This window comes from Juglans microcarpa x Juglans regia, chromosome 1D (genome assembly GCF_004785595.1).
Source record: "Juglans microcarpa x Juglans regia isolate MS1-56 chromosome 1D, Jm3101_v1.0, whole genome shotgun sequence".
Classification (NCBI taxonomy): domain Eukaryota; kingdom Viridiplantae; phylum Streptophyta; class Magnoliopsida; order Fagales; family Juglandaceae; genus Juglans; species Juglans microcarpa x Juglans regia.
The window spans coordinates 47,252,944-47,271,510 of NC_054594.1; the positions used below are offsets into that span (position 1 = coordinate 47,252,944).

At 39.2% G+C, this 18,567-nt stretch overlaps 3 protein-coding genes and 1 long non-coding RNA gene across 4 annotated transcripts; 1 reads left to right on the top strand and 3 right to left on the bottom strand.

Moving 5' to 3' along the window:
- Positions 1–220: 220 nt before the first annotated feature.
- On the bottom strand, positions 221–3,275 carry LOC121256550 (ABC transporter G family member 1-like). The gene has a single exon (XM_041157393.1). It carries the CDS (start codon positions 2,867–2,869, stop codon positions 605–607), a length of 2,265 nt encoding a protein of 754 aa, XP_041013327.1. The 5' UTR covers positions 2,870–3,275; the 3' UTR covers positions 221–604.
- Positions 3,276–7,083: 3,808 nt separating this feature from the next.
- LOC121256540 (protein RDM16-like) lies at positions 7,084–12,124 on the bottom strand. Its single transcript, XM_041157383.1, is given in 7 exon segments — positions 7,084–8,107; positions 8,664–8,824; positions 8,910–9,104; positions 9,190–9,536; positions 9,539–9,653; positions 9,866–10,150; positions 11,294–12,124. Coding segments are annotated over 7 exon segments (2,715 nt in total). The 5' UTR covers positions 12,035–12,124; the 3' UTR covers positions 7,084–7,236.
- LOC121256568 lies at positions 10,985–11,441 on the top strand. Its single transcript, XR_005939024.1, has 2 exons — positions 10,985–11,223; positions 11,262–11,441. It is a non-coding gene; the product is annotated as an uncharacterized LOC121256568 (long non-coding RNA).
- A 1,803-nt stretch (positions 12,125–13,927) lies between the features above and the next one.
- LOC121256132 (receptor-like protein kinase HERK 1) lies at positions 13,928–17,119 on the bottom strand. The gene has a single exon (XM_041156786.1). It carries the CDS (start codon positions 16,639–16,641, stop codon positions 14,173–14,175), a length of 2,469 nt encoding a protein of 822 aa, XP_041012720.1. The 5' UTR covers positions 16,642–17,119; the 3' UTR covers positions 13,928–14,172.
- Between the last annotated feature and the right edge of the window lie 1,448 nt (positions 17,120–18,567).

Consider the following 18,567-nt stretch of genomic DNA (forward strand, 5'->3'; position numbering starts at 1 on the left):
TTTGATGTGAAGGATAATTGGCACAAAATTGGACAAATCCACCAGAAGATTTCTTATAAATTCCGGTTTCAGATACTAATCCATGCATGCTGCAGAATGAATCTTCAGAATTAAGCAGATATATACCATGCATGCAATTTCATGCACGAGTAAGGATCGAGAATGATCGTAATCCCAGATCTGATTACATGCATCCGTGATCAGTAACGTACAAATTAAGAGATCGAAGATGATCAGGATATGTTAAATTATAATTTAAACTTAATACAAATTAAACGAACGAACGAGTTTGAATATGCATGAAAATAACATTGAAAAGATTGATATATGCAACAGTTCTGTATATACCAAGAACCGCGAAGCTCATGATGATCTAAAACATTAACGATCAAATTCATTCCAAAACATAATTAAGAAGCAGCTTACACAAAACAAATTAAAGAGTACCCATGCACTACTCCCTCCTGGCCTTTATCCCTCCGAAGAGATCCCCTGCAGGCTAGGCTAGGCCAACATGACCATGACATCTCCACCTCTGCTGCCCCGTGCATGCTTGTCATTCAGCACCAATCTATCCAGACCTATAGCCTTAAATATTGATGGATCACCTCCTCTTGTTCTTGCTACCCAGCAACAAACAGAAGTAAAACACTATCCTGAAAAAGAAACCCCAAGCCACCGTGATCCACAAACAGTTCCACTTGCTCAAGTCAGTGATTCCTTGCTGCCGCAATAAATCCGAGCCCGTGGTCAAGCACGTGGTGCTCGTTATCTGCACCCCCAGTGTGTCGCTCATGCTTTCCAAAAGCTTCAATTTCAGCGATGTGGGAACGGTACCGAGCGGCGTGTTATCAAAAATCTGAACTCCCTTTACGAAGCACCTGGTTGGATTACTGAACTCGTTTTGCAAAACGGCTTCGTAGGGATATTTCACGAGGGAGATGTAATGGAACCAGATCCAGTAGGACGGGATGCGGTCACGGTTTATGAAGAAGCCGCTGAAGAGAAGGAAGTATGCCAATATAGCTACGACTATGGTGTATCCAAGCATTACGTGAGGAACCACGCCGGAGAGAAACGTTACGAAGGAGTTTCCGGCCCAGAACGACGCCAAGATGATCAAGAAGTAGAACAAGAATCCGGAAAACCCTCCGTCTAGGCCGACCGCCCAAAATGTCGTTGCGGCGAACGCTAAGGAGAAAAAAATCAATGAAGGCAAAGACACGAGCGAATGAGAGAGAACGTAGGACGACCGCCGATATGCATTGTAAGCGGTTTCCCTCATGAAGATGTAACGCTCTTGGAGAAAGACCGGGAGGGCATCGGCGCAGGTGTAGTACGTGGTGGACATGGCAAACGCAAAGAACCCTAATCGTTCTTGAACGCCTTTGGGAGAGTTATCGAGCTGCCAGAACATGGTGGCCAAGATAAAGCCTGTCACCATGACCGCACCCAACCGAATCCCGAAAAGCTCTGGCATTCGGCGCGAGTTCTTCATAGACCGCTTCGCCAGCACGGCCATTTCTGTCCACATCGGGTTCGAGAATCTTGGGACCATTGACGACGGGCTCACGTCGTTGGGGGCGCCGGAGACTAGTTTCCCTCTGGAAATGCTGGCGCTGATGGCTTCTTTGAGTGACAAACACTGCCGGTCAGTCTCGGAGGAGGAATTCCGAGTGCTGCTGTCGTGCTTCTTCATGTTCTGCCACGACTTGTTGAACTCCACCAAGCTCTTCGTCCCACCGGGCGAACCCTCCAGCCCGCGGATTAGGTCAAGAGCGAACTCCGTTCGGTTTTCGCTGTCCGGGATGGGGTGCCCGAACTCCGCGAAGAATTGAGGAAGGTTCGTAGGTGAACCGCTGTAAACAGTTTGTCCGCGCGATAAGAAAATCAAGCGGTCCAGTAGCCCGAGAATTCGGTAACTCGGCTGGTGAACGGACATGATCACTATGCTTCCACTCTGAGCAATTCTCTGTAAAACCTTCACCACCATGAATGCACTCGTCGAGTCGAGCCCCGACGTCGGTTCGTCGAGGAACAAGATAATCGGGTCGTGAATGATGTCGATTCCGATCGAGACTCGCCGACGCTCGCCTCCGGAGACCCCGCGGTGGCCTTCGTCTCCAATAATAGTGTTGGCGGCGTTTCGGAGCCCTAATTGGTCGATTAGTGCTTGGACTCGCATCTTCTTCTTGGACTTGGAGAGCGTCCTCGGCAACCGGAACTCCGCCGAGAACATTAAGGTTTCTTCCACAGTTAGCATGGGAAACAACAGGTCGTCTTGCATTACGTAAGCCGAAATCACTTTCAGAAGCCTGGACTCAAAGGCCTCGCCGTTCAAAGTCACCGTTCCTTTCAGGCTTCCCTTCGCAATCCTATTCGCCAGCGCATCTATCAGTGTGGATTTTCCCGACCCGCTGGCGCCGAGCACCGCCATAATCTCCCCGTCGCGAGCTTCACCCGAAATGTCGTTCAGGAGAGTCTTTGTTCTCGTGAAAAGTCTCTCTCCGGAAACCGGATCCGCCTCTGTGGCGGCACCGAGCCTGTTTCGTCGCCTGGGAAAAAGAGCCCGAAAGGTCATCTTGCGGGTGACCTTGACGCTGTAGGTCAAACTGCTGAAAGAGAGGACGAAGGGCAAGGGCCGAGGCTCGAGGGTCGTGTCGGTGAGATCAAGAGCCTGGTGCACGGGGGTCTCGTTGCCGTCTCCGGTGGCTTCCTTCCTGGCATCCCCAACACGCTTCAGAAGCTGGCCTAGCGTGGGAGACGCGCTGGTGTTGGCGTGAGGGAGGTCATGGAGCTCCATCACGTGACTGACAGTAGGCAAAGTATGTCTAGCCGGCGAAAGATTTTCGGCAGCGATACGAAACATTGTTTTGTGAAGGAGTGGGGAGAGTATTTATTTATAGGGGATCGGAATTTCGGATAGATAAATAGGTAGAGACCAGGGAGAAGAGGGTGAGGTTAACGGCGTGTTTGGCGTGGGGTTTGGCTGGCACGTACAATTCACAAACAAGATGATGCGTAACGGCGCATACATGCATGTATCTATATTTAGAAGGTAAGGGAAGCCATGAGAGTTAACGAGCGTTAGGAAGAGCCTGATGTCCACGAGTGGTGGTAGTACTAGGGCTGATGTTGAGAGTAGTGGTGCCAGAGATATCAGGAAGCTTAAGGGGGTGGGGATCCGAAAACTTTCCTTTCCTTTCCTTTCTTTATTGCATGCGCGCAGTATTACTTAATGGTCGGGGGGTTGGGTTTTGTGTTTTTATAAGATGCATGCATGCATATATAAATATGGGGGATCATGTGGGTTTAAGACGACTGCAATCTACAGGTTTTTTTTTTTTATTTGACTTTTTTTTAGTAATATTGTCAATTATTTGACGGCTTTGATTGAGGGATGGGGAGGTGAGAGAAAGGTCACCTACATCGCCTAATCAGTTTGCCCGTACGTTTTCTTTCTTCTTAATTTTGACGAGAGCTAGGCTGATACTCTGACACGTGGCGTTGTGGTTTTTTAAGGTGGTCAAGGTTCGGGTTTTTAATTTGGTTGCTTGCATAAATAAATAAATAAATAGAAGGGGAGTATGGAGAAATTAGGTTGGGGGTTGATCTACTGTGGCAGTGTGGCGTTGATTAATGCGATTCGTGGGGAGCTTAATTCGTGGGTCTGTAGTAGTACTGCTACTGCAGCTCAACTGTTTGCAAGCCGATCCAGCTAAATTTGTACCAAGTGATCTGCTTAATTTCTGCATGGTTAATTTAGCTAAGTATTATGATAATTAATAAGGTTATTGATTATAGGATAATTTCGGAGTAAAGTTTGAGCTTATATTTTTTAATAAATAATCTATAATTTTTTTTTAAAATATTTTTTAATTATGAATACTAAGCACTTTAAAGCTGATCATGAACTTATAATTTTAATTAAGAAAAAATATATTTAAAAAAATTAGAGGACTCAAATTTAGTTAATGTACTTAAATCTGATCTCTGATCATGGAGAATAGGAAGAAGCTGCAAGTAGCTAGCTAGCTAGACGGCTGATCAAGCGCGCGGCTTCTCTCTCTCTCTCTCTAATTTCTCTCTCTATATAAATGATCATGTACGCATGTATATGTAGCAAGCCATGCACGTAGGTATGGCGCCTATTTACCAAACATACTATTAGTATTTGAGCAAAGTAAGGCAGCCGGCAGAACTTAATGTGTTAGGTTTATTAACAAATGTCGATACAAAAAATTAATTAACGACCCTTTTTTTATTTTTTTTGTAAATTGTGGGCCGTAATGATCATGTAATAATATAAAAAAGTATATATATATATCATGTATATATCTGATCTATTGATTGCATATATCGATCAATCATGGAGAATATTGTGTCGTTTGCTTCTATTTAATTGGGGGATAGATTGATCTGTCTGATTTTCCATTTTCAGACTTGCAACGTAAGTACTTTGCAAATGCTGTACGTATAATTTGTTGGTATCCGGTTATAAGAATTAATGGCTTTCGTAACTGCGAAGTAAACCAGCATGCAGGTGGCATGCCTTGTAAACAACATTTGATTAGAAAATTGTGATAGCCCGTACGTACAAAATTAAAGATTTTAAATCCATAAATTACCAAGAAATAATATTGGACGTTCTGGAAGCTAGCCAGCTGATTACATGAGGAACAAGAGGAGCAAATATATAATATTATTTGTATGTATGTATGTATATTATCGAATTTTATTGTTTTACAGACCAATATATACATAAATATGTGTATGTATGTATGTATGTATGTATGTATGTATGTGAGATCATTAGGTTTGTATAGTACTTATAATTTTTGCTTTTCAATTGTTTGGTGAACAAGAGGGTAAATTAAAGGGATATAGTTGGAATGGAAGGATGGTCCTGATCATGTCTTGCCAAAACATTATTTAATCTTCACTAATCAACATATATATATATATATATATAGAGAGAGAGAGAGAGAGAGAGAGAGAGAGAGAGAGCTATGTCCAGCAAGAAGATTTTCAAAACTTTGACAAGGGTTTTTTTATTAAAAAAATACAAATAATAAAGTTCCCAACTTGCCTTCCTGGCCAAAAGGGTGACTTAAAGATAGTAAATAAAAAGATGATCAGGAGTAAAACTAGAAGAAGAAAGCACATGATGATAGTTTTGGTACGTATAAGAAGAATGGTAGTTAGTGTAGATAGGCCACCCTCCCTTACCGAACTGCAAGCTAACTCATACCTATAAACGAGGCTGGCTGTGAAAGAGCCCCAACTCCCAAGTCAAAGCAGAAAATGGGCAACAACATGGGTACTGCATGAGCAACAGCATGGGGCATATGGCAGGCGCGGCCTTTTGACTCAATACTAACAAACGAACTCGTCACTGGTCAAAATTTATTATTCTACAACCTCTTTCAAAAAGGTAGCATTTTCGTCGTGACCAGTCATTGACGTCCCTACATTTCTTTAATTTGCGTAGGAATTGGTTATTAATTTTGAGGTGGGCGGGCATGATAAAGGATCCCATCTTCAGCCACATATATACGTTTGGTTACAGTACCAATCACAGCTAGAGTACGTACGTAGCTTCATTTTTTCTTTCGCTCTAGAAATGACCCATAAAAAATGAATTTAATTTGTTGAAAGTAATGAGTACTTAAGGCTGTGAGATTGAGGGAAGTTCATGCTCATGTCCCAGTGACCTGGGGTTCTTCAACGTTCTCTAGGTGCCCGCCCATCACAGCTTGTGACAATACTTCCTGCATGCGCGTCGAATGTGTGCCATTGTAGCGCTCTTGAATTGATGCGAGCGAACCCACTTGAGAAGTTGGGTTGAACAGAAATACTAACCAGAAAAACTATATATCCAGTGAATTTTCGTAAAATACATGGAGTGAAGCGTAAGATCAAGATTAGTGAGAATTCGATAAATTCAAATGATAGAGAAATAGATATACAAAAAGGATTGAACAAAATACAGCATTTAATACCATCCGAACGATATAATTAATACAATATATGTCGGCCAGGAGAGCCCAACTTGAGTACACGCGCTTTCGGCTTCTTGACAACGACAAGCCCATAAATATAACGCATGATTTTATGTAGCTGGGTTCAACCATTCAAAGCGAAAATATTTCTATGTTAGCTCTAAAGTTCAAACTTCCAACCATGCGGTCGAACCACCACCTCGCCTCTTTCAGTGACAAGTGCACAGACATTAATTTGGGCTAGCACTTGGACGTGCATGCCATGTGTGCTTCCACAACAAACACGACTTATTTTCTCGTCCTCTGTTATCCATTTCACAGAGAAACGGGACCCCCATCCTCTAGCTCACGTTTTTTTCCTCTCCTTAATTCTTTTTCATTTTCTGAGTACTTGCGACTATGCTACACTTATATATCTATTTATTCTTCATCAATATTGTAGGACCCAACTCTTTCATTATGTCTTGAGTTTAAATCCAAAAATTTGGAAACATTCAAGGAATCGTGATCCAAAATGGTACGTCTCACCGTATGGTACTCATAATCTGTACGTTCATGACTATTCGCTATACCAAACGAAGGCAATCAAATACAGCATGATTCTCGGTCCAACAACGTACGTACTTTGGAAGAGTGGCGAAAATTGTAACGAGTGATTCGACCAAACCATGAAGTTACTCATCCCCCAATTAAGAAAACAAATCGGATTCAACCTGTGCGAGGATTTAGAAGTAATCAAGCCTACATTATCCATCTAGAACAAGCTTTCAACACCTTTTTTTCCCCCCTAAAAGAGGCTGGCCCAGAGCCCAGTGTTATATAATGCATATTATAATAGAAGATAATAATTATTACTTCTATAGATCTCAAGGTTGAAGCCTTGTACCTAAACCCGAGCCCGAAATATGGATTCATCTGGCACATGTACAGGTCGAGACCCATATACAACGAAGTCGTCTTCTCCGCCGGCCTCTGTGATCTTAACCAAGGCATTCATCAGAGTCTTAATGGTCGGTACGACTACAGCAACTTGCATATAAAGTTCACCCAACTTGTGCAACTTCGTACTACACTCCAAGCGTATGAAAGGTCTAGATAAATGGGCATGTCAATTTCAAGAAATCTGCTGAGTAATACATCCAGTTGAAACACGCACCAAACAACTCTATACCTCACAACTTACTAAGATGTCCAAAGACAACGCAGCTCAAGCTGAACAATAACAATCCAATGCTTATGTTTGATCATCTGAAAAGTTAACCGCAAGATCCCAGTAATGAGCAACACCAGCATCTGCGAAAATCTTCCGGGCAGCAGCTTCAGTCATGCACTCGTGAACAGTGAACCTATTGAAGCTCGATTTTGCAACACTTCCTTGCCATACTAAGACACACTTGTTAGCAGGTTTATCATCACTTTCCTCTTCATCCTCATCTTCGTCTTTTACAGCAGCAGCCCAGTTTATGCGCTTAAGCATGAGCTTTCCATACCTCTTTATGGACTTGTTACCACCTTCAACAGCCACAACAGTAATGCCATCAGAAATCACAGCACATCCAGTCAGACGGTTTTCTTGGGCATTGACATCAACTTTGAAGCGGGTCTGCGGGTGTGACAGGTCATTGATCCGGTAAACCGATATGATGGTCTCCAGTGTACTTGGCTCGTCAAAAAGCTTCCGTTCTTTCTTTTCACGGCGCTCAGCAGGAGTGAGTTTGCGAGCAATATTCCTGTCAATATGAGCTTGCTCCCGTTCAGCAGCTGCACTCCTGATTTCCTTTTCAAGCCTTGTTGGATCTTGGGTTGCTTCGGAACCAAGAACTTTCATCAGGTTGCTCATTTTAACTTTAGGCTTTGGAGGCTCAATTAGGCCTTGTCTAATCATCTCCTGCTTATCTTTCTCTCTAGCCAGACGTCGCTGGGTCCGAAGTTTCTTCTGCTCCTTCTTGGTTAGCTTCAAGGGTTGAGGCGGTGGAGGAGCTGGCTCAGCAGGGGGCTCAATTGGACGAGGGTGTTCCACATAAAAAGTGATCTTCTCCATCTTTAGTTTATCTTCAGCCATGGTTATATCACCATAAGCACCAGAGTGCAAAACAGGCAGATCCCTGACAATCCCATTAAATGTAATAAGATAGAACATACAAGAGGAAAAAATGTGTCTAAGCTATAGTCTTAATACTGTACATATAAGATAGAAAGTAAAAATGGGAAATAAAGAAATAAATTGCTTCATCGGGTGCAGTAAGACAAATGGGGAGGAGAAATTTATCCCCAAGAGAGGACTGTGGCACTAACAAACTCCAATAATCAGTCATATTCCAACCTTCACTTGTTTCAAATATTCAGGAAACAGATAAATCAATCATGCTTTTTTGAGAATTTCGGGGTATCCACAGTGTCAAATAATCTTAGCAAGAATCTAGAAAAACTGCCTTCTGTGCAATTAAATAGAGTCCCTACCAGGAATCCCAACCCAGATGTGGTTTTCCAGTCCTTGGGGGAGGGAGAAAAACTGAATAGATTTGATATTACCAACATAGCACGTGTATTATACAACTTCCCCATGGGCATGCCAAGTAAACAAAGCAAACACCAATAAAATGCCTAAACAAAGGGAAATGATTCTACATACTGCCTAATAGAAACTCAAAATCCACTTACCACCACTCAATTTCAGGAATTGGGTCCTTAGGCTTTTCTTTGGTGATGACTCTCTCTGCTACCTCTATCAAATTTGGATTAATATCAGGTGCCGCCTTTGCCTTAGCCAACTGGGCCTGTTTTGCCTTCTGCTCTTTTGCTTGTGCTTCTCCAAATTTACTCTAAAACAACAAAAAGCCAACACCTATTAAAACAGGTCCTGAATTGGCAGAAGCAATCAAGAGAAAATAAGGCAAGTATAAATACCTTCAACTTAATATGCTCCGCCTCTTTCGACCACTTGCCTTCTTCAACAAACTGAAAAGCCATCCTCTTCGGCCTCAACAGCTTAGTCTTGTTGATACCCATCCTTCCATCAAAATGAGGATTTGATTCTGGATCAACATCCAATTCAGGTTTAAGAATCTGAAATGCGTCCTTCTTTTGTTTGTTAATATTGACCTGGAAAGTTTACAAGATAATATTAGAGCACTTTGAAAAATTTTACTCTTTGATACCTGTCCGAACAAATTAAAATATTACAAACCTTTAGAGTGCTGAGGTTGCTTGGTTTTGTCACATTCACCACATTTCCATGTTCATCTATCTCCCTACCAAGTGCATCGAGACGAAGAACAGGGGCCTTGGATGGCTTCTGCGGGACAGTAACATCTGTTGCAGACTGACCTGGAAACAAGTTTATAAGAGGAGCAAACTCTGGGTCCTGACGAAACCCCATCCTGGCAGCAAGTTCCTGTGCACGTTTCACAGCCTCAATGTTGGGTATAGTTGTCAGGCCTGCTGGTGCACTAGGACCGGTGGCAGGTGACATCACAGAAGCTGCAGTAGGTAAGCTTGATGAACTCGATGCTACCCCCATTGAAAGTGCTGTGGGGCCGTAGAAAGAATTGGCCCTTGTCCTGTTCCAGTAGTAATAGATGGTGCTTTCAGCCCCTCCTTCAATTCCAAGTGTGGGCTACCATCTGGAGTTGAACTAGCACCCTTGTTCAGCTACATGATCAATATAATAGTTAATGCATGCTGAAGAACACATATAAGCATGCCCCCCGACTCCCCCCACCCATTCCCCCCCCCCCCCCCCCCCCCCCCCAAAAAAAAAAAAAAAAAGAAAGAAAAGAAAAGCAGACAACTTTAATCACGAGAGAAATAGATAGCTAATAGATACATAAGATAGGGAAGTATCCTGGAGGTGAACAACTTACGAGAGGAATCTTCTTCAGCTTCTCAGACAATTCTTTTTGCATTTGTAAAGCTTTCTTTGCTTTAGCTAAAGCATCAAGAGATAGGCTCCCACTTTTTCCAGCAGCTGAAGATGTCCCATCTGTACTAGATTTTCCAGGAACCTCATGAGATCTGGTAATACTAACTCCCTTATTTTCATTTGTGGTATAAATTGAAGATACCTTTGTGGGAAACGGATGGCTAGGGGCAAAAGAGGTATCAGGCACACTCCTAGATTCCATGGTGAGTGATTCCAGAGCAGCACCCTGTGTGAAAAAAATAAACTTTTAAGTCAAAATACTAGCCCATAAGGAATGTGCTTTTCTGAATCTTGAGAAACAAGAATGGAAATTAGCAAGAAAAGCATAAGGGAATGTGCAGAAATGTCGTCAACCAATGGAAAGAATGCCAACAACAACAGCAGCAAAACATCAAGGACAGTAGTCATTCACAATTTTTTTTTTTTTTTATAAGAAGAGTTTATTAATCCACATAATTAGGCAAGGCCTAAGTACACAGGAAGTATGCAAGAGATGAACCTAATTACAAGCTAAGTGCGGTGAAAAACAGCATAAAATTCATCAAAGCTAATCCCATTCAATACAATAGCCGAAGCCCAAAGTAACAATGTATGAAAGAAAAAGTCTCTGACCCCTCCCATTGAGCGCTTCCTATCTTCAAAATAGCGATCATTCCTCTCATTCCAAGTACACCATATTAAATATAGAGGCACCACCTTCCAAACGGCCGTGATTTGACAATTGCTCCAAATTCCTCTCCAACATAACAATAGATCGACCACCCTCCTAGGCATTACCCATGTAATACAGGCCAGTTTGGATCCTAAATTCATCTCAACTCATCATTACAACTTTTTCAAATTCCAACACAAAATATAATAAACAATTTATAACTTTTTCAAATCTCAAAATAATAATAATATTAAAAACTAATATTCTAACGATATTTTATTTAACTTTCAACTTTCATCTCAACTCAACTCAACTCAGTTTAACATTGAAATCTAACGTTCACAAAAATGACCATAGTTTTCTGCCCATTATATTTTAATCGTTAAAAGAGCTATATTGATGAACACTACTTGGAAAACCCAGCATTTCATAATGATGATTAAAAATTTATTCAGTCCACCACACAAATCATGATCGGAATAGTAGAATTTGAAGATGTGAAACTTTCGAGCAAGAAACCCATAAATAAGTGTAGTCGTCCACAGAGAGATGACCACAACCTGGTCCCCGTTTACATTAAAAGAACTACTGATTGAATAAATACTTGAAGCGTAAATAAATTTGCCTATGCTACTCCCACTAACATTGTACAAAGAAGGGAAAAATGCTTCTTTTTTTTTTATAGGTACAAAGAAGAGAAAAATGTGAACAACTTACATTCCCCACTGGACCACTTGCATTCACCGTGGTGGTGCTCTGGTAGTTACCGAGATGCTCACCATCACTCACCTCTTCCTTGACCTGAACCTTAACCTCACACATATTCACCCGTTTCCCGTCTTCCAGACCCCCTTCATTATCTTCCTCCTCCTCCTCCTCTTTCTTTTTCACACTATCATCAAACCTCCTCCTCTCCTTTCTCTTCTCCTTCCTCTTTTCTCCACTTGCTTCCTTCCCATCCTCAAACCGCCTTCTCTCCAAAACCCTAGCCTTCTTCTCACTACCATCACTCCTTTCCTCGCTCCCTCTCTCCTTCCTCTTGTGCGATTGCGAGGAATGCCGCCTCTCCACCGAACCGTCTCTCTCGTGCGGTCTCTCGTAATGATCCTCATCATCTTCATCCAACGGGTCGCGTTTCGCTTCCCGATGCTTAGCCCGGTCTCTCTCTCTGCTCCCCTCCCTATCGCTCAACGGTTGATAAGACCTCTCGAGCCGATCTATGCTCCCATCTCTCTCCCTCTCGTCCTCGTTGGACCTATTGCGCTTGGAATCTCGATCTCTACCACCCTCGAGTTCTTCCCGGGAGCGAGCTCGCCGAGATCGGTGACGGTGGTGGTGATCGGAGGAGTCCCGGTGCTTTTCGTCCCTGGAGGATCGGTGCTTGTGGTCTCGACCTCGGTGGTCTCGATCCTCTCGGGTGCGCTTGCTTGGTCTCTCCCTCTCCGAGAGGCTGTCCATGCTAGGGTTTGGTTTCACAGATATCCGAGTTTCTCTCTCCCTCTCTGTGTCTTGTCTCCCACTCGATCGATCGGAAAGAATAAAGCCAAGAGATAACGGCTCAGATTTATCTTGGGGTTTCTTCGCGGCTTGCTTTTACTGAACCGGACAGACCGGTCTTATTAGGAGTGTTTGTTTTTATATATGAAATGAGATGAGATGAGATGAGATGAGATGAGTTGAGATTAAAGTTAAAAAGTTGAATAAAATATTATTAAAATATATTTTTTAATATTATTTTTGTTTTGAGATTTAAAAAAATTGAATTATTTATTTTATTTTGTATAAAAATTTGAAAAAATTATAATGATAAAATAAGGTGAAATGAGATGTTCCTGAAAACAAACGAGACCTTAATGGCTGTGAGTATGTGACATTATATTATTCTATCTAAATACTTTATTATTACTACACACTGATTTGCAAAATAACATAATTTTTTATAATTAATTTTAAGATCGAATTACTAATATTGTTATTATTATTGTTAAAAAATAATATTAATCATTCTTTTTTTTTACCATCTCATGATATGATATTAGATGATTATAAATTATTTATTATATTTTACTTATGAACATTTCATTTAATGACACATCATGAACGATGAGAGAATATGAGAAAATAGATAATAAATATATTTTTTCTATTATTTAAGCTTCATCTAGTTATTGAGATGAGATAAAAAAAAATCTATAAATAGTATTAAAATAATATGCAAATAGTAATAAAATAATTTAAGTTAAATAGTTATTTAGGAAGTGAGAGAAGAAAATTGAATACAAAAATTATAAAGTTACGAGAGAGTTAGAATATAATTTTTTTATATATTATTTTGTTTTGAGATTTTAAAAAATTAAATTGTTTTTTATATTTTGTTTAAAAGTTTAGAAAAAATATAATATTTAGATAAAAAGTTAAAATTTTAAAAATTTAAAATTAAAAAATATTTTTATTTGAATTATATTTAAACGTTGAGATGAGATAATAGTTTGAAAAGTTTGTACAATCTTTATATCGAGAAGATTCATTTTAAAATTAAGAGAATATATATTTATAATCGTGAATTATACAATTACCATGTAATCGTTTTGAAAAAAGTGAATAAAACATGAAATCTACATGAAAAAAATTAATTTTTTAATAGTAGACTTCACTCTTTTTCAAAGCGATTACGCGATATTTACGGACTTTACAATTATATATAGAATTACTCTAAAATCAATTAATAGTTCAGAATACAAACACAACTTCTCGCAGATTGAGATTTACATTGTAAAACGTAAGAATAAAAAATAAATAAGTGACTATTCGAGTATTTAAACATTTTACAGTATAACTATCCCTTTCATTTATTATTGAGCTTTCTCTCTTTGATTAGGTTTTCTAATAAATATTACTTGCATGATAATAACCATCAACCACGGCCTGATGAGCTAATTTTGTTCAAACGTTCCGGGCGATTTTTTTTTTTTTAATTGTTATTGTTTAAAGAGAAATGTTAAAAGGAAACTTTACACCACACATGTTATATTGATGTGATTTATCATTTTTACCCTTCTATTTAAACACACATATTTAAGCATTAAGATATAAGAATAAATATGATAAATCACATGTTGATTAGGTGAAAGTGTGTGGTATAAGACTTTCATATAAAATTTCTCTTATTCAAAAGTATTCACAAACAACATTACAGCAAATAGTGTTTCAAAGCAATGAGATGAGGGTCTCAAGGAGCATGGGCAAAAAACAAGGTTACTTCGTTATGGTGTGGGAGGATAGACAGCATGGGGGCAATGTATTGTGTATCTATAAGGGAGAAAGACCCTGTGCAGAAAGAGAGAAAAAAAATGATAATAGCAACAAAATCCTTGAATGAAGTAGCCACACCATAAAAAGGCAGATCATGCCATGCAAATGCCACATGTGTAGAATCTTAGGAAGGAATTTACAGATTTAATGAAACACAAAATCAAGCTAATTCATGACAAAGATGAAAAGACCTACTACGGGCACAACCACACTGTCGATATCCAGAACTCCTTTGCATTGACTGCTATCAAGTCTTTTGCTCTAGTGCATTGCTTTAACATTATCTATCTCATATCATCTTTCACCATTTGGGCAAACATAGTACTCATTGAGATACCAGCAAGGTCGCCTACGCTTCCCATACTGAACTGTGCAATAGATATATTGGTCTCCAAGTTATTGACATGATTAACTTGTGAAGATTGACCTTGGGGATCGGATTTTTCTTCGCTCCCTTGAAGTTGAAGTGCACACTCCAGATTCCATAACACATCTCCCATTGAAGGTCGATCCATACCACAGCCTGCTAAGCATTTATCAGCTATTTCTCCAAACTTCCTCAAGGAATCTGGCTTAATTTGGCCAGCAAGACAAGGGTCTACAATTTCCTCCAATTTCCCTCTCTTCTGTGAATTCATTGCCCATTCCACTAAACTTACCTTTTCCCTTGGAAGGGATGGATCAATAACCGGTCTCCCACAAAGGACTTCCAACATGACTACCCCGAAAGAGTAGACATCTGATTTTTCTGTTAGTTGCTGCCTTGTTAAATACTCTGGATCTAGATACCCAAAGCTTCCTTTCACTGCAGTACTAACATGTGTCTTATCAATCTCAGGACCTGTCTTTGAAAGCCCAAAATCAGCAACCTTGGCCATGAATTTTTCATCTAGTAGTATATTTGCAGACTTGACATCACGATGAATAATGGCTTTGGTAGAGCCAGTATGGAGATAGTGAAGTCCTCGTGCTGATCCGATGCATATCTCAAGCCTCTGTGGCCAACTTAAGCTGGGAAGATCAGAACCATACAGATGGTTCTTTAGGGTCCCATTTTCCATGTACTCATAAATTATGATCATCTCATTTTGTTCGTCACAGTAGCCAATCAGCGATACCAAATGGCGGTGACGGAACATTGATAGCATTTCAATTTCAGTCTGGAATTCTGCAAAACCCTGCTGTGAATACGAAACTCCCCTCTTCACTGCCACTTTGGTTTCATCTCTCAAAATCCCCTTGTAAACTTTCCCAAATCCACCAACACCAACAACTAAACTTTCACTGAAATAATCAGTAGCTTCTTGAATTGCAACAAAAGGGAAGCGATAACCAGTTTTTGAGCTAGAAGATATTGCAGCTCCGTTATTTGAGTATTTGGTCACCATTCCACCGGTGGCAAAATTTCCTTCCGCCTTTGAATGGTTGACATGTGCGTATTTTCTTCTTCTTCTTCTGCAGAGCACGAAGAGACTGATAGCGACAATAACAGCAGTGAATATCCCAACGGCCAAACCCACTATAACACCAACTTTCATCTTAGAACCTTTTTTCAGATCGGAATCCAAAACATCAAGGCTGCCCTTAGAATTGCTTATTTTCATGACCTCCAGGCCATTAAGAATGGCATTTGGCATAGGGTTACCAACGTTTGAAGGGCCAACACTTACATTTAACTTGGAGATATCACTTACTCTTGTGATGACATCCATAAAATAAGGGGCACCAATGATGTTTGATGTTAGATTGCTAAGATCAAGATTCCTAGAAACGAGCATGGAGTTTATATAGACATTAAAAAAGAGAATATTTGGAGAGATACTCACTATGTCACAGAAGTGAAACCGGACCAGATACTCAAACCCAGGGTCAACACTGAAACGCCATGTAACATTGGCATTTATATTAGGATCATCGCCAGAGTTCATCAACTTCGTGGCGGTCCCATAGACAATAGCGGGAGCGATATTTACCATTGCCCCGGCTATTGTTGAATTGACAGCTGTAATGTTAGACACAAACTCTGCAAGATTATTGTGTATCAGGTACATATCATCGGAGATCCAAAGACGCCACAGGGTATCATTTTGGGGAAAGACTGTTTCATCACCCATATTCACCCTCACAATTGTCTCTAACGCTTTATTTGACACACTTTGGTAACTGCCCGGTGGATCAATTGTGCGGGCACTCTCAGGGGTAAGCTCATCGGGGAGTGAAAGAACTTCCAAGGCATTTATGAAGGCGAAAGACTTGGAAGAAGGAGCAAAAGTGAGAACCAAATTGCTGGAAGTCACGTTCAAAGAGTATTCCTTAACCTGAGAACCGTTCCCTACATGGGATTCTTTGAAAAGAGTGATATTTTGAGCGGAAACAGAGAACTTCGCCGTGCTCAAGTCGTAGGATTCGAGAACAAAAGGGAAGAAATAGAGGCGAACCCAGTGCCTCCCAAGTTTCTTAATGGGAAACGTGTAAATTGAGGTTCCAGTGAGTATTCGTGCAGTTTCATACAAAGCTGAATCATTGGAAAGTGAAATAGGTTTCAGGGTTGTCTTAGCAAAAATCTCTTGTGGGGTAGAAAGAGCATTGGAATCAGAGGTATCAGCCACAAATACGCGATCGCCCACCGATGTATTGGTGGGGGATCCGCAGTCTATCATATAATGATATTGAGGAACAAATCCATAGGAACCACATATCAAACACAAAATAGATGAAACCCACATAAACAGTCGAATATTCCCAGAACTCATTATTGGTGACACTCAAATAAGAGGGAGAGACGGAGAGTGGAATTTGATAAAGCTCAGCTGAAAAACAGAAGGTTGATACAAATGTTAGAGATGATAGTAGGAACTTGTAAACAGATAGATGCCATCTATATCTTCACCACATGATGTATCAATATCCCAGATGCCAAAATAAAGAACATAAATGAATCAAACATAAGGGCCGCGTTTAAAGATCACCAAGGAATCAATGGAAAGGGAAAGCCATGTTCTTTATCACTAACCCAAGACCAAAGAATCTTCTCAAAAAAAGAAAACCCAACACGGTCACGAGCTCCTCATTCCTCGACTTGCCGCTTTCAAATTAAAGGGTTAAACTCGAAAGATAACACGGAGACCGCGTGTAGGAGAAAATAAAATTGATCGAGACAGATATCCATTTAACTAATGGGAAAGTTGGCAAAAGGCCCGAAACTTCAAATTCAAAGAACTGCACAGAAGAACACTAGGGTGCGTTTGGTTATTAAACTCATATCAATTCATCTTAATTTATCATTATAATTTTTTTAAATTCCAATACAAAATATAATAAATAATTTAATTTTTTCAAATTTTAAAATAATAATAATATTAAAAAATAATATTCTAACAATATTTTATCATCACAACTTAACTCAACTCAATTCACTTCAATATCCAAACACACTCTAAGTATTCGTTTGGTTAGGAAGATGAGTGGACGAGATATTATATTGAAAGTTAAATAAAAAATATTATTATGGTATAATTTTTAATATAATTTTTACTTTAAAATTTTAAAAATTATTTATTATATTTTATATAAAAATTTAAAAAAATTATAATAATTATATAACATAAAAGAATAATGATATGCACACAACATATTTTATAACATATTTTACAATATATATTATAAAATAAAAATATTTTAATAAAATAAAGTTAGTTTTATAAGATATTTTATAAAAATATTTTTTATTTTAAAATATTATCGTATAAAATATTATATATTTATTATTTTTTAAAATAAAATAAGATAATTAAATTTTATATTACTAAACCAGTCCTAACTCCTAAGAAGACAGCTGTACTTTGCGATGGCTTACCTTTGTGCGTGTGACGGCTAGAGTTGTTAAATGTTGTGTTCCAAGGGTTTTACTTCTTTATTTCCTTACAGATTTGTACTGTTTTGATTAATGAGAGAGAGAGAGAGAGAGAGAGACAGAGACGGAGAGAAGGTTCGTGTGATGTTCTCGGTAGTCAGAGATAATAGATTGTTGGATCAAATCAGGGGACAAGGCATGAGTATTTTGTCGTCGTCAGGTGGGAAAAACGCGTTTTCGACAACAACCGGGCATTAAATAATATTGACTACTTGTAGCCAATGTATTGGGCCACTATTGGACATTATCTCGGCCCATAGTGGCCCCATTAACCAAATCAGAAAATTTTCAATGTTTATACTGAAGCCTGAAGGACTTCAATCAATTAGCTTAAATAAATTTAAAATAAAACAAAATGTACAAATCATTTCTGACCGAAAAATAAAATAAAATCTTATGGACCGTAGGAAATGCAAACAAAGGTGATGGGTCAGTCAGTGCACAGCAGCACATGCAGTTATAACGCTTTTCTGTTACATTTTATTGATTCATTTGATTTTATTTTATTATTATAATTTTTTTAAATTTTAAAATAATAATAATATTAAAAAATAATATTTTATTTAACTTTTATCTTATCTCAACTCTCAATCCAAACGAAACCTAAATTGTAATATTTTTTTTCCAAATGAAAAAATGTTTTTTCATAATTTTATGTTTTATTGTTTTAAAATAAAATTAAAAATTATTTTGTTAATAAATTTCAAATATGGTTGTCAAAATGGGATAGTCCCTAAAACATTTTGGTATGCGGCTTATCGTCGAG